We start from the raw sequence: 15,750 nt of genomic DNA, 5'->3' as shown, positions 1-15,750 counted from the left end.
TTGTCGCTGCCTGATCCCCGCCTGCACTTCTATTTTTCCCGTTTTCCATTTTCCGGAAAATGCATACTCAAATTGTATTCTTTATCTTCTGTTTCTTTATTTTGCTCGTGGAAAATCTCTTCTCGAAGATCGAATTTCTGGAGCCATATCTCGGCGGGCCTGATCTTCGCCCAATTAGCCCGGCCAACGCCCCTGGCCAATTAAATGGGTATCCTGAAAAGACTGAAGACGAGAATTCGAATTGCAAATTGTTTTCGGGGCGTCGGGGAGTGTTTTTGGGTGTCGAGGAGGTCAAAGATCAGGTTCAAGATTGCCCAGAGTTGACCTGACTTTTGGCACATTCCAGGTTTTTTTTTTGGCAAGTCCTTAGGAGAAGGGAGAGGTTTCCCCCCTCACATAGCAAGTGCGATTTATATCTGGATCTGAATCCTATAAATTCTGTGGATTATCCTTGAATTGAATTTCCTCAATTGGTAGAGCGTGCTATGGTTTCCTTTAAAAATAAGCCGCAAAAAGGGAAATTAACTTGGCAATCAGAATAGTGAAAATACTGTCTTGAATTTTAACCTTTAAAAATGTCTAGATCGACTCGCCCAATATGATGGTGTCACATGTTTTTGTCATTGTTTGAGTGTAAATCAATGGACATACTTTGGGGTCAAGTTGAGGTGGCGCACCTACAAGTGACTTGGCTACCGAAAAAGCCTTCCAATCTTTTCCCCCCTTTTTTTTCCTTATTTGACCAAGCTTATCCAAGGCGTTGTCATTGCTGTTATACATACATATATACAAACATATGTATATATTTATTTGTATATATATTTATTTTTGTTTCTTCTTCATGTGTTGTTTTCCCTTGTTTGTTCGCCGCTCTTGCGGCCTTTCAGATCTTCTTCTTCATCTGCTTCTGCTGCCCATTGGTCTCGCCTATACCTCTTCTTCTTCGTCTTCGCCTTCTTCTTCTTCCTTTTCCACATGTCACCGCAGAAGTGAAAAGAAAAATCAAAAAACCAAAATCCAAAAACCAAAAAACCAGAAGCGTAACGAAATAGATCGAACCCAACACTGAAAATCATAAATTAACAAGTAAGAAAGCTCGAGTATGCTCGACTCTAAAGTACCTGGTATTAAAGCTTTGGAGGGTTAACAAATAAATTATTTTTTAAAATAAAGAAATAATAAAATAAAATTAATATATTATTAAAGAACTTTTGCGAAAGATAAATTTAATAGAACTAACTTCTAAAAGTCTCTGTGATATACGTATGTACATAGGGTACTTAGAAGGACAGAGAGGCGGACGGACAACAGACGGACAAAGTCAGAGAAGAATAAATATTATTTTCATTAGATACTAATACAAAAAATTAAGATCATGAAAATGTATATACACATTTATATTTTATATTATTTATGTATATAATAATATTTCCATGCTAGCAACAAATTATAATACCTCTTGCTAGCCATAAGTATCGGGTATAAAAGTACATACGTACATAAATATTTGTATGTATTTAAGAGAAAACCGAAACGCAGCTCAGCACACGAGTTCGTAATTAGAAATGGTGGTGGCCACGGGGGTGTGCAGGCATATTGGATCTCCCGCGCGATTGAGCTTTCTGTTATTGTTGTTGCCATTTTTTTCTTATTTCTTTTTTTATTTGGGCGTGTTGCCCCGAACAAATTTGTTAAGAGCTCCAACTGAGCGAGCGGCTCCTTTTTAGTGCCGGGGGATCCGAGAGATCCCATCCAGCTCCGATTCCGATCCCAATCCGTCCTTGCACCTGGTTCTTCTTTGGGTTGTACAAAACGGTGGTAATACCCTGTAAAAGACTGGGGGTACAAACTCTACAAACCCTATTTAATGGTAATATTTTGATAAATTGAATTGGGAAGACTAGTACGAATTTTGAATATTAAATGTTTACTGCTGAACGATTGTTATTTTCGAAGGGTTTTTAAAATTCTGGTATTTTATTATGTATAGTCAGATAATTTTTTAAGGTTTTTATAATTTATTTTATGAATTATTATAGTTATTGTTAATTATTTCATTAATTGTTATTAATTATTTCATTAATTATTATTAATTATTTCATTAATTATTATTTAATATTTCATTAATTATTATTAATAATTATATTAATATTTAAATGAATTATTCTATTATTTATTATATTATATTTATTTAGAGTATCTGCAATTCATCCATAAAAATCATGCCTTTGGTATGCAAATTTTTGGTATGAGATTTAAGTGGAGAGCAAGGGGGGAATCGGCATGGAAATGGGAATGGGTAGCGGGGGGTCAGCTGGAATGTGCATAAATTTAGCGAGTGTATTTGCCGAGGCAGCCCAGCAGCTCCCATAAAATTATGAGCAACTGCAGCGAAAAGGGAGCGACACACAGGGACAACAGGCAGCTCCATCACAGGTCCACGGCTCCTCCACACGGAGGGACAAGGCTGTGCATTCTCTCAAATTATATATGCGATCATTAAATGTCTTCGACAAAAATGAGCATAAAAATCGCACGCGGCCCCAAATGAAAATAAATTAAACCAAAGCGTAAAAAGGCAAAGCGCGAAAAAAAAGATATTACGAAATTATGAGGGTGGCGGTTAAAGGGCTTACGAACTATTTGATACCCTTTAAAGGCAAGTCTAAAAAGGAAAATTGGAATAATAAAATATATAAGTAATATAGAACCTCCCAAACTCGTTTACGAGCCTAAATCGGACGGTTGTCCGCTTGAAACCCGCAAAACTCTCTTTTTCAATATCATAAACGAACGTTTTTGTCTGCTGGGCTCTTTGAAATATATTATTTAATTTAAATATATTCTTATTGTAGGTCTTAATATAAAAAACAAAGCTTTAATTAATTAACATGATTATGTTTATATTTTTAATTTTAAATTGTTTGAAAATCTCTTTTTAATTTTTATAATAAACTACCATTTAAATATTATTCTTCTTTTTATCAGCTTTTTAAAATAATGTTCCATCAGTGTCTATAAGATTTAGTTTGTATTTATAAACAAAAAATTAAATTAGAATAATTAAAAAATTAAATTAAATTGAATTTCATTTAATAAATACCCGCTCTAATGCATTTGTTTCCAATTCCGAGATCCCTGCCCACTGTCATCACAAGGTTCTATTCGCGTTTTAGGTTTTTTTATAATTTTGCATTATTATTTTTTATTTTAAATTTAGTTTTTTTCCACCAGCTGGACTCTGTGCCCTCCAATGGGATCGCGAGATCGTTTCGCTGGGTGTGTTGGGCTCGAAATTGTTATTGGAATCAGACGGGGACCCACATCAAGGCGACCCGCCATTATCTATCTCTCCCTCCCTTTCAGCCATCGGTGGTGACTCATCATCGGTGGTCAACTGGTCAAGTTGTTGGCGATTTCTGGCACGGATTCGGGAACCCATATGCATATTCATATATGTATTCGTTTGCACTGCTGATTTCGATTCTTCGGGCGGCATTCAGAAGCAAATAAGTCACGTGAATAAGATTTCCCGCATAATAAATTATGGCCGGGCAGGGAGCTTAAAGAATGCGCTTCTGTGAAGTGCAGAGCAGGCCCAAAAAAAAAAATAAAAAACAAATTCTGGGGGAATGGGAACGGAGAACAGAGATTTGAAAAGAGAGAATCCTGGCACTGAGAACTGGCCACTGGTCACTGGGGAGTTGGAAACTGGGAAGCTGGGTAGCTGGTAACGAAAAGCGGGGCCACATTATTGTGACCCGTAAATGATACAAAAATTGTGTATCATTAATAAGCGGCACAGCATGTCATCCACATGCAAGGGACTGGGAAAATACACCAAAACTTAATATTTTTTATTTAATGAGTTTATTACCTTAAATTAAAGCAGAATATATATTTTCCTTATATCTACCCCACATACCAAATTTCAAATACTTCAAATACATACATATTCGAGTTTCTAGACCATCTCCAAAATATGAAGAATAATTTTCTCCCTGTGTAAGGGCAGCGCGAGACACTTGCCGCCACACCGACCGCTCTCGTGTGGCGCGTTGGCTAAAGTTGGAGAAAATCCCCAAAGTTCGGGTCGCGACTAAAAGTTTCAACTGCAGACATGCCGGGACCGGCGACCGGTTGCTGCAGCTTGCCTCCAACCTTTCGGATAAGATGATAGCTTCCCCCCTCCGTCAGCGTCCGCTGCTGGGATGCTGCTGCTGCTGCTGCCTTTTCCTTATAGCCGCGCCCAGGGTGGTCGCCCTCAAGTTGGCCAGAAATCGGTAGTCACTTGGCCAAAAACGATGGGGGAGAATCTCTGCAGCAGCATCTGTTTTACTTCTGTCCAAAACTTGATTGATTTCCCGGAGAGGAGGAGCTATTCGGTTTAATGATTTGTTTAATGTTAACCAGGGCAGTGGGGGTCATGGGGTGTAACAGGGCTTGGGTTAGGATTTCCCAGGGAAAATGTTGGAAAATCCATCAATTAAAGCCTCTTTAAGTTAAGATTAATACACACACTCAGAATTTTGATAAGCCACTAAGTGGCCATATTTAGATTCTGCTTAGTATATAGAGACTTTTAATATATAAAGTAGATCTGGATTTTTAGGGAGATAAATCTGCTAATTTTAAAGATTTAACCTGTTAGCTTTTTAGCTTAAATAAAATTTAAGTTCTATACATTTCCATTATTAACTTCCACAATCTGCGGGGAATTCCCACCTACATATATGTATATATTATTCCCTTCGATCTTTGATAATTACATTCGCGGACCACCCACCTGTGAGTGCTTACCTCGGAGCACCATCCTCATCGCATCAAAGATACTCTAATATCCGGTCAACTTCCGCAAGATGTCCGTGTCCTGCCCTCGTCCTGTCATCGAGTGTTTTGGCCGCATTTTGCACAAAGAATCGAAACACTTCCCAGCCACCGACCGCACAAGAGCAACACTGAAAAAAAAGAGATTAAAAAGAACAACAAACTAATACCAATTATTTGCTTATGTAATTTTTTTTGAAAACAAACAACAAAATAACTTGTTTCAGGTAACTAGAAAATACAGTAAATATATACTTTCTTTATTGAAATATCGCTTAAGATTTTGTAATACAATTTTTTTTTTGCTGTGCAGAATTTGGAAACGGCTACTGGAATCGGACTTTGACTCGGTTTCGGATAGGGAATGGGTATGGGCTCCTTTAATGGACAATCGAGGTCGGACAAAGAGCGGTGACATTTAGAGGCGAGAACTTCCTGTTTTCCCGCGGGGTTTCCTCCTTGGGTTTTCCTTCGGTTTCCCTCAGCATTTTCCCTCTCGCCTCGCCTCGCCTCGCCTTGTCTTGTCTGTGCCATTGTCCCCGTTGCTGCCTTGATAATTGGTTGGTAATGGCTAATTTATGGGGCCCCGGGATGCACCTGATTCAATGTGAGTGACCTTTGACACAAGCAGGAGTGGGGGTGGGGAAAGCCAGGGGCGATCGAAGACCAGTTGCAGCCGCGCAATTGTTCACAGTTGACAGCGGCACATAAATTACTCGACATAATGAATCGATCGCCACTCTCGGCTCGGACCCTCGGAAAAATATACACAGCAGCAGCAGCCGCAGCCTCTCCCCGAATTTTCCCCCGTCTTTTTGCGGCCCACCTTTTTTTACGTAGTTTTTTTTTCTTCGACGTCTTCGTCTTGGACATTTGGAAAATTAGAAAAATGAATTAGTGATCAGTTCGAACGACGGGGGCCATAAAAAAGCGATCGGGAGAAGGAAATGAAAGGTGATTTCGAACTGAAAGATGCCCTGGGTTTTGGATATTGAAAAAATATGAATAAAAAAATATATTTATGGAAGGACAAGTGGACTTTTCCAAGAAACTTTTGTTATTTAAACATCATTTTGTTAAAACATCAAGCTTATGCCAAAGAAAAACCAAAGAACCTTGAACGACAGCTGTTTCGCTTTGTGTACTTGGGAATTCTACAGACGACTTTTAATTAAATATTAAATACTAATATAAAAAAAATAAAATAATATACAAGAAAATAATCAACAAGTAACCTTACACCTGATAGGACCCCATCTTAGTTCTTTTCATAGGGTATCTCTAGCCCCCCACCGACTTCTGGTCACATTTTTCCGTTCCGTTCATAAAAAAGTTTTCAATAAAAAAAAAAGGAAAAACAGTTGGGATCAAGAAAAAGAAGCAGTTGCAGTCGCAACCGTTGAACGCATTTTTCCATAGTCAACAATTTTTCCCGTCGAATTCCCCAATTTTTAATTCATTAATGCAAACGATGCGCAGCAAAAGAATAAAGTACACCGTGAGAAAAGGATATACCTTCAGTTGGATATTAAATTTAAAGGAATATATAAAAGCTTTAGAGATTATTATTTTAACATTTTATTTATTTAATTACCTATTTAATATAATAAAACTTAATAAAGAAAACACGAGCCTCGAATTTTGTAGAGTGTAAACGCAGGGAGAGCAGCACTAGAAGAACGCAAGAGAGAGAGGGAGTGAGGTGAGAGTGAAAGGTGGGGAGAGAGCTGCAGCCAGGGAGGATGATCACTGCCCCCCTCCCCCACTCCATCCTCTTCTTCGCCCTACTCTCTTTTCTCGCCTTCGTTTTAGACTGACTTTCGTCGGTAGCCGGAGTTCGATGTGTGTTTAATATCCGTTTTATTGCCATTGAATTAGTGGCCTTTGTCAGCATTTAGGGATCTTAATTTATATGGAAGTCGGGGGATGAAGAGGAAGAGCGTGACTCCATAACGAGCCACGACTTCCCCCGCTTGTCCCCTTTTTTTTTTTTCTCCCTTTGCGACCTCTGGCAGATGCAAAAGGTCAGACACACACGCGCACCTCCACACACACACACTAATCCGAAATGATGGCCGCTCTGCCCAGACTAACTGTCGTCGTTGTCGTCCTCCGCGGCAATTATAGTTGTTTTTGTAGCCGCTCTCTTCGCGCTCTCGCGCTCGTAAAAAAGGCAAAGGCAACAATGATGATGAGAGGAGCGGCAGCAAAGGGCAGCCGCCAATAACAGTAGCGGTCAGAGGTGGGCAAAAATGTCACAAAAAAAATCTAATAAACATTAATCTATAAACAATTTTTAATTTAACTTTTATTAATTTATATTATTATACTTATTTTCTAAAAATCAATAGGTTCAATTAGAGTATTTAGAATTTAAAGATACATCATATGTACATCATACATGTTACACAACATTACATTTTTTCGCCATAATTTCGAGCTTATGAATTGATTTCTATTTTTTTTTTTTAACAACAATAGAATCCAAACAAAAGCAGCGAAACAGAAATTGTAACTCAAGTGAAAGGAAAGCCGCTAAAAAGGAAAAAGTATTAAGAGTGGTAGTATAAGTTGGTGAAAAGACAGGTACAATACTTACAGGTAAACAGCAATAAGAAAAGATATGTACATAATTCATTAAAGAACTCTTTTTTTATAAAGAAAAATAAAATTAATTTTAAAATAGCAATAAAGCAGTTAAATTTATAAACATATAATGATTTTGATTTAAAAATATTAAGATTCTGAGCAATAGGAACTTCCTTTTTAAAAGGGACGAAGAAGGCTGAGGACGGCAGCTGAGCGAGAGCGCGTCGTGCAAAAAACAAAACACAAAAAACGGAAACGCCGATTCAAAAAAAATCACACAAAAAAAAACGAGAAATGGAGTGGGGGTGGAGGACCCATGAGGTAACAGGACGAAGGACGCAGGACACAGGATACATGCGTGCCCAAAGTGATTTTTCCAAATGCAATTTTTTGTTAGCCAAGAAGCGGAAGCTATAAAAAATGAGAGGCACAAACTGCAGCGGCCGGGTTTTCCATTTGGGGGGGGGGTGAGGGGTTAGGGACTCGCAGATGTCCAGCGATTTGTATTAGTGACGCCTGATAGAATTCCCATAAATATCATTCGCAAGGGAAGCTAATATTTGGAGGTAATATTCGGAAACTCTGAAATGAACCACAAATGTTATTCTTCTTCTTAATTGTTACATGAAGTAATACAAATATAATATAATTAAATCGTAGACTATTTAAAATTATTTAAAATTGTTAAGAAAAAATGTATCAAATTGATATGTAATTTTGAAATCTTTGTTAGAAATCTTGTTTGAAATCTGTAAAAGAAACTTGAAATTTACTTGAAACACATTTCCATATAATTTTTTAATTTCTTTTATTCAGTATGGTTTTTGCCTTAAGTTCTCTAAATGATATACCATTCAGTATCAGTATCGTATCTGGAAGAATCTCTCCTTCATTCATAATTTTTGGTTCGCCTTCCCCGTCAATGAATCCATAATCGCGTACGGCTACCTCCTCGGATCCATTCATCCAATCCACTCCATTCCACTCCACTCGACTCCACTCCGCTCGGTTCGATTTGATTCGATTTCCATTCGCTTGGCCAAATCAAATCAACTTAGGTCCGGGGCATCTGCAGGGAGTAGTGCATCCCCAAGTGACGTTCCAAAGATCAACTACCGCAATCGATCTGGCGAATTAAATTGGTTCAACTTTGGGTGCCATCGGAGGAGATAGCCTATAGTATTCGGTAGAACTCGAACTCAGACTCAAACTCGACGTTTCCAGATCATCGCTTTCAATTTGTATCAAATATCTTCAAAGGACTTCGACTTTGACGGGGTCCCGATGAGATGATGGTGATGCCTTCGTCGTCTGCTCGTCTCCTCGTCTTTCCTCCTGTTTTCCCTTTGTTTGGCAAGCGAACCAAAAATAAAGGACTCCGGACGAGAGGCACTCACTCGCATATTTATTTGATGATTGCCTCTCTCACATCCCAATTTCCTTTATCTTTTTTTTTTTTTGTATTTATTTTTTATTGTATTATTTTCTTTTTTTTGTATTATTTTTTTATTTCTGCTGCAAGATTTGCGAGCTCCGCTAAATTGCATTCTGAACGCCCGAGCTGCATTAAGTCAGAAGTCGATCAAGTGTGGACGATGCGCTCCGCAGATGTATCTGTATCCCGTAACTGCAACTACTATCTGTAGGTGGCCGCGAGTACAGTGCGTTTCGTGACAGTAGGCAGCATCTCACTTGAATTTTTTTCATATATATTTTTGGTTTTAGGAACGCATTCCTTGATCTTCAACATATATGTTTTTCCTGTAAGAAATTACATTTTAAAATTTTCCCCAGAGTTGTTACTTTTGTGAAACGCATTTTATGTGAAGCTTGCGGCTTATGCAAGCCAGAAAAAAATGAAAATAAAAATAAATAGAAATAGAAATTCGAATAAAAGTGACAGAAAGAAGACAAAATAATAAGAAAACAAAAAATCGTTTTGCAGCTTCGTTTCATTGCCATTTGTTTGGTATTTTCCTGTCTTCTTTTTTTTTAACCATTCTCGGCATTGTGTTTTTCCCGAAAAACATTCGAGTGGAAATCCTTTATTGAGTGCAATATTATTCCTATTCCTATTCCCATATACTCCGGCCATGGGCGCCATCTCTTTCGCACTGCGAATTTTGGGAAATACTATTTTTGTTTGTTGCATTTAGCATGCAAAATTTATTTTCAGTCCTGGCCCATTGTTCCGCGTCCATCGTCCATGGGTCCATTGTCCTGGCCGGGTCCTGAGTGTCCTGGTAGCTCGGCTTCTGTTTCTATTACTAGTTGTGTGTGGCCTTTGTTTCGACGTCTTTTCAATTGCATTTTGCCACAGCAATTTGCATGGCCCCTATCCGAAAACCTACATGTACATATATCCTACACTTGGAATAAAGATGGGGGTAATTCTCAGGGGAAAATTGTATACATTTTCACAGTTCTCAATGAATTTAAACAACAAAATATTAATATTATATCTCGCTCTACAAAAATTAAATTTAAAACAATTTCCAGCTTTTTTCTGGACTTGTGTCCTTTTATTTTAGAGTGTATGCCATATCCCTTGTATAAACCCATACATTGCCATTCGTATTCTGGCCATTGTCCATCCATTTTGGCACTCACCTCATCATCATCTTCCTGGCTGCTCTGGGGGGAAGTGTTTTTCGGGAAATTTGTCTGGATGGATGTCGGGGAATTATGGTTCGGTAATAGTGACAGAGGTGAAACGCTTGAGTACCAAATATTTGGCTAAAGTGAAACCAAAAGAAGCCATTTGAAAAGATATTAAACACCTGAACGAAGGATATGGGATTTACCTATAAAGGAAAAACGTTAACAATTTCATTTTGTGTGATTTAAGCAATAATTTCGAAATTATTTCTTAAAAGTTTTTTAATTTATACACAACTTGCCTTCTAATTAGGAAAATAAAAATATTCTGTAGTTATACAATTTATATATTATTATTTCTATTTTAGTATCTTTATGACAATATTTGATTTATTTTTAGGTCTAAAACTTAAGAAACAAATATTAAAAGTATAAGTAAATCTACTTTAATATTTTTTATTCATTTTATGTGAAATTAACAAATTTTGTTTCACTTTTAGGTCTAAAATTATAAAAAAGAAATATAAAAGAAATATATATGGGATTCTACATTGAAAGTATTGCTTTTTATTCATTTTATTTTCAATTAACAAATTTGTATTATTATTATTATATTTATTTTATTTTTTAATATTTATTATAAGTACCATTATAGTTCATTTTTAGTACCTTATTTACATTCAAACTAAAAATATATAACCAACAAGGAAAATGGCAGCGTGCAATATGTACTTACCCACACATAGACACACGCTTATAAAGTGCGTTTATTTTATGGCCGGCAAATCAATCAACTTTATTAATTACAAGTAATTAAAGTTTAATTAACAGCCAGCCAGAGTTGTGCTCCTCTTCTTGCCTTTGTTTCAAGGTTGCACATGTGTGCGTGTATCCCTGTGCATGTGTGCGTGGAAATAAATGCAAATATTTATTTGCCATTTAACTGCCCCAAAAGTCATGGGAAAATGAGGCTGACAAGGGAAGGGGGGGGGGGGGGGGGGGGAGAGGGAGATGATGAGTGGGAGCGAGAGCGGGCAAAGCAGTTCCAACAAAATGGTGGCAAAAGTAGTGCAATTTATGTTGCTGCCGTTGTTGTTGTGGCTGTTGCTGCTGCGATTTTGTTTGTCTGTTTAATTAAAGCAATATGTGGCCTGCAGGAATGTTGGGTTAATTGACTCATCACTTATACGACAAACGAAGCACAAACAAACAAACAAACAACCACACAAACACACAGCACACACACATAGCGCACACACACACATCAACAAAATGGGGAATAGCAGAAGAAGAAGAAGCAACACCAGCAGAAGCAGCGGCCGCAGCTGAACAAGAACAAGAAGCAGAAACAGCAAAGCAGCGGTGTACACGAAAAAGATAGAAGATGAAAACACACACATTATGCAGAGGGGGACCGGGGGCGTGGCCAGCATTTAGACATTTTAAATTGCCGCTTGCGCAGGGCTTTGGCTGGCAGCCAATCGTTGCCGTGGAACCCATTGTGGACCGCAACGCCCACACACAACGAGCGAACGGTAATAGTGGGAACAGTTTCGGGTTCCAGCAGGTGGCGCCATCAGATTAGTTTTATTATTATTCACTTAGGTTCCACAATTATCTTGATAGAGGGCGCTGCCACTGTTTTGGAGAAGTCTGTCTTCGAGATCTGGCACTTTTGGTCGCTGGGACCGAAAAGTCTGGCAACGCGGTGCTCGTACAATAGCGTTGCCAGACTTTTGAGTCCCAGCGACCAAAAGTGCCAGATCTCGAAAACAGACAAGACCAAACAACAGCTGTTAAACAGCTGTTTGCAAGCACAACAACTTTTGCACTTTGCTTCTTGTCACTCTTATTTGTTTTTATTTAATTATATTATTATTTTACTACGTGTACATCATTTTAACAAAATGGAAGAAAACCAAACGCGCATGGAAATTATAACCGAGCTTAAAAAGGTAAGAATTCCTTGTAATTTTCACCTGAAAAATATAATTACCAGCTTAAATAGCGTCACCTCCAGGTGCCCCACTTGGAGAGCTTGTCCCACGGCCAGCTGGAGAAGATCTACCAGGAGTTTGTGGTGCCCCAGCCAAGAAGACAGCCCCGCGATCGCTCATCAGCGGCGGCAACCCATCCCCCAACCATGGGCATGCCCATGGAAGTGGAGCAACTGACGCAGCGCATCAAGACGTCGGCCATGCTGGGCCAGAAAAGACCGCTGCCAGTGGAGCAGTCCAGCTCCGATTACAAGGTTGTCAAGCAAATCAAGATGGACCTCCAGTGACCCCTTTTGCCAGCGATAAGCTCTCTCGCGCGGCTGTTGTGATCGTCGCCTGGGATCATCAGTTGGCTAACACAATATGCAGCAGCGCCAGCAGTTGCTCCTCCTCCTCTGTGTCTGCTGTGCAGCACTGGTTCTCGGGGAGGTTCTGCCCCTGGAGCCCGATTTCGAGAACTTGCAGGTTACCTTTGGCGTTAAAAATCCCATGAAAAAGGTGAACTCAAGTGTTTAATTCCATTCCCAGGGCATCCTACCGCGAGCAGCCACTCGCAGCGATAAGCTCCAGTTGTTCCAGAGCATTTGGGGCGTCCTGCGATCCGATTTTGTGGATGACACCGATAAGGCCAAGCTCCTGTACACCCAACTGGGCAACTTTAGGCGCGACGAACAGCCATGCCTGAGCGGACCCACCGGACGCTCCGTCTGCGAGCTGCAGCAGGAGGTGAGGCGGCACCTGAAGATGCTGATGTCGCAGCGTCTGGCGAACCTGCTGAACGCCGAGGAGAACATACAGTCCTATGGCATGTACATAGCGGCCAGCATAGAGCCCGCCCTGGTGAGGGACATCCTGGTGAATGCCGTCGAGGATGTGTACTTCCACAGGCCGCTGGACAAGCTGGTCCGGCAGCTGGAGCAGCTCTATACGGACCGCGACGAGGTGAGCTTCAAGATGATGATCGAGGCGGAGCTGGCCCTGTATTGGCGTTACCAGACCATGCACGACAGCAACGAGGTGTTCCTGTTCAATGTGGCCCGCGTGGCCAACCGGATAGTCACGCATCACATGTACGCCAGCGTGGATGCGAGCCTGCAGAAGCGCATGGCTGCCCTGCAGGAGAGCCTGCCGTCCGTGCTGCGTCTGCTCTTCGATCCGCAGGGCTTCTGTCTGCTGAGTGGCTCCGATCGGGAGTATCTATACACGACCATCACGGATGATTGGAACTACGGGCTGAACGGAAGGCAGGTGTTCACCTGGCGTCAGCAGAACTACACCGACTCGGCGGGTCTGATACGTGCCTTTCTCCAGGAGCCCAATGCCGATGCTGAAGCTGCCACTCCAGTCTTTACCCTCCGCGGGGAGTACTTCAAATGGTACTTGTATGTGGATCCTGCCGAGGGCAACCGCGTGGGCGCCTTGCGCTCCGGCAGTCCCAGCTCATCGACCAGTTTTTGGACCATCGGTTATTTGGACAACGTGCTGATCTTTCGCCAGCGGGATCTCACCATGTGTGTGGCCGAGCAGCATGACGAGGAGAGGCGGCGGGTGAAGATGCTGCCGGGACAGCTGCACACGCCGCCCTCGGAGGCCTGTCAGTGGCAGCCAGTCCACTGTGCGGCTCACTAAAAGATCATAACTAATCAAATAAAGTATATTTGATATTCAATATACAAGACTTTAATTTCGACATATGGTACATATTTCTCTTCGGTGTTTGTTTTTGTACTTCAACATTACAGATCAATGGGAACAGAGGACGCAAGTGAGACGGGGTGTTGGAACGAAAAACTTAAATTAAGTACAAATAGGAACTTAAAACTATGACAAAATGCAGTCTCAATTGTGGCACTTTCCCCTGGCTAGAGCTCCTCCTGCTCCTCTACAGCTAATCTTATCGGTGGCTCGGTACATCCAGGCCACTGTGATTGTCCGACCAACGCCTGTAGGCCGGCGGACGGTAGTGCATGCTGCACTGCAAAAACTCCTCGGCATCCTCGTCCTGTGCCTGCTCCAGGGACTCCTCCAGGGCCCGCGAATAGTCCTCGATCTCCTCGTCCTCCAGATGGGGTGCCCCATTGGCAAACTCTGCAAAGCGCATGGGATTTTGCAGCCTGGTGATGACATCCCACTGCTTGCACGCCGGACTATTGAGGTACTGTCGCAGCTCGGTCAGGGATTTGGAGGTCTCCTCGACGGTCTGCTGGTAGTACTCCTCCTGGGTAAGCAGACGCCTCTTGGGCGGAAAGCGTCGGCGATATGCCCGCTTGCAGTAATCGAGCAGCGACTGGGGGAAGTAGTAGGCCACAAAGTTCAAAGCCATCAGAAAGGTGGCCGCGTTCGTGTGCCAGCTGCTGAAGTAAACCAGGGCGCCGCCCGTCGCCTGCAGCACCCACATGATGATGTTTTGCGAGCGCGGATTCACTGGCGGTCCGATGCGATAGCAAATCTGTAAAATAAACCCAAGATTAGGTCAAGGCCAGTCCAGATAGGGTCTCCTCTTGCTCACCAGAAATGATATCAGTCCTGTGATGATTATGTACGATACCACATATTCGCGATAGGTGAGCAGGATGAGGCGCAAGTTGTCCGACAGCTGCTTGAGGACATAGAAGCCCAGGGTCCAGCCGCCTATCAAAACGCCATACATCATGGGACGACGCGGTACGAGCTTGGCAGCCAGATAGATTAACACCAGCATGGAGGCACAGATGCCCAGGATAACCCCGGCTAGATAGTAGAACACACTATTCTTGGCCAGCCGTCGACTGATCCAGAAGATGGCGAGGCCGGCCATCAGCTGCAGGAGACGCCACAGATCCAGGGGCAAGTAATTAAGGGTCACGCTGTACGCTTCTCGAGAGGCAATGCCGATGCATTGCTCCTTGAACGGTGACATTTGGATGCGCTGGCGCTTCTGGGAGAACAGCGTCACACTGAACAGCGATTGCCGTTCCCTGTAGTGATTCAGGACCTCCGCCGGCGTCTTGCCCCCATACTGGGCATAGTCCTCGCTGTCAATCGCCAGGTGGAACTCCACTGTCTCCAGGAAACTGATAACCGAGGGTTTTTTACCCCTGTAGCAAAATGTCCAGAGCGTCTTGCCGGACGGATTGGAGGTAACATTAACGGAGGCGCCCGGCACCAGGGTGACAATGTCCGAGACCACAGCCGGCGAGTTTTGTGCCAAAGCCGGCTTTGTGGCCAACACAGCCAAAGCCAGCAGACAGAGTTCGCGCCAGAGCATTTTCGGTCAATCTACAGCGTAAAAACATACAATTGTTAAGCATTCAAGTCACTCGGAACCAGCAAATACAAACCTTTGTATTTATATTTTGTAAATAAATATATTTGCCTTCAAAAACAGACGCAACGCACACACACAAACACACTGAAGCCCAAAAGCCGGTAGAAACCGTTGTCAATATGCAATGCAATATTATTTATTGTATCCTTGGTGCCGTTGTTTCACAAGAAAATAATCAAACTATTGTGGAATAGAAGTGCACTGATTTTTCCTTTTTAACTTGTCCAAACTGCTGTATTTCATTTTTAAGCATCATTCCCAGCTCTAATTTCCTACCAACCAGTGTTGTATAATTTGTTATAAAAAAAGGTGGTGAAATTGGGAAACGAGATGGTGGAAAACTTTGCTGCCCAAAAAAACCGCAGGCGTTTAAAAAAAATACCGAAAAATCGAAATCGGTTCGACGTGACGATTTTTACGTCACTTTTGCGC

General features: G+C 41.6%; 3 protein-coding genes across 3 annotated transcripts; 2 read left to right on the top strand and 1 right to left on the bottom strand.

The window, feature by feature from the left end:
- The first annotated feature begins 11,821 nt into the window (after positions 1-11,821).
- LOC108085969 (uncharacterized) lies at positions 11,822-12,298 on the top strand. The gene is made up of 2 exons (XM_017182766.3): positions 11,822-11,969; positions 12,023-12,298. The coding sequence occupies exons 1-2, from the start codon at positions 11,922-11,924 to the stop codon at positions 12,296-12,298; spliced, it is 324 nt and encodes a 107-aa protein (XP_017038255.1). The 5' UTR covers positions 11,822-11,921.
- A 43-nt stretch (positions 12,299-12,341) lies between these two features.
- Positions 12,342-13,680, top strand: LOC108085968 (uncharacterized). The gene is made up of 2 exons (XM_017182765.3): positions 12,342-12,476; positions 12,540-13,680. The coding sequence occupies exons 1-2, from the start codon at positions 12,375-12,377 to the stop codon at positions 13,638-13,640; spliced, it is 1,203 nt and encodes a 400-aa protein (XP_017038254.1). The 5' UTR covers positions 12,342-12,374; the 3' UTR covers positions 13,641-13,680.
- A 20-nt stretch (positions 13,681-13,700) lies between these two features.
- Nemp (Nuclear envelope integral membrane protein) lies at positions 13,701-15,594 on the bottom strand. The gene is made up of 3 exons (XM_017182764.2): positions 15,332-15,594; positions 14,521-15,269; positions 13,701-14,460 (listed from the first exon to the last, which is right to left on the bottom strand). The coding sequence occupies exons 2-3, from the start codon at positions 15,256-15,258 to the stop codon at positions 13,906-13,908; spliced, it is 1,293 nt and encodes a 430-aa protein (XP_017038253.1). The 5' UTR covers positions 15,259-15,269; positions 15,332-15,594; the 3' UTR covers positions 13,701-13,905.
- Between the last annotated feature and the right edge of the window lie 156 nt (positions 15,595-15,750).

Source organism: Drosophila kikkawai, chromosome X (assembly GCF_030179895.1).
Source record: "Drosophila kikkawai strain 14028-0561.14 chromosome X, DkikHiC1v2, whole genome shotgun sequence".
Taxonomy (NCBI): domain Eukaryota; kingdom Metazoa; phylum Arthropoda; class Insecta; order Diptera; family Drosophilidae; genus Drosophila; species Drosophila kikkawai.
Note: the sequence above shows the minus strand (reverse complement) of the source record. Positions and strands in the feature narration are given on the sequence as shown.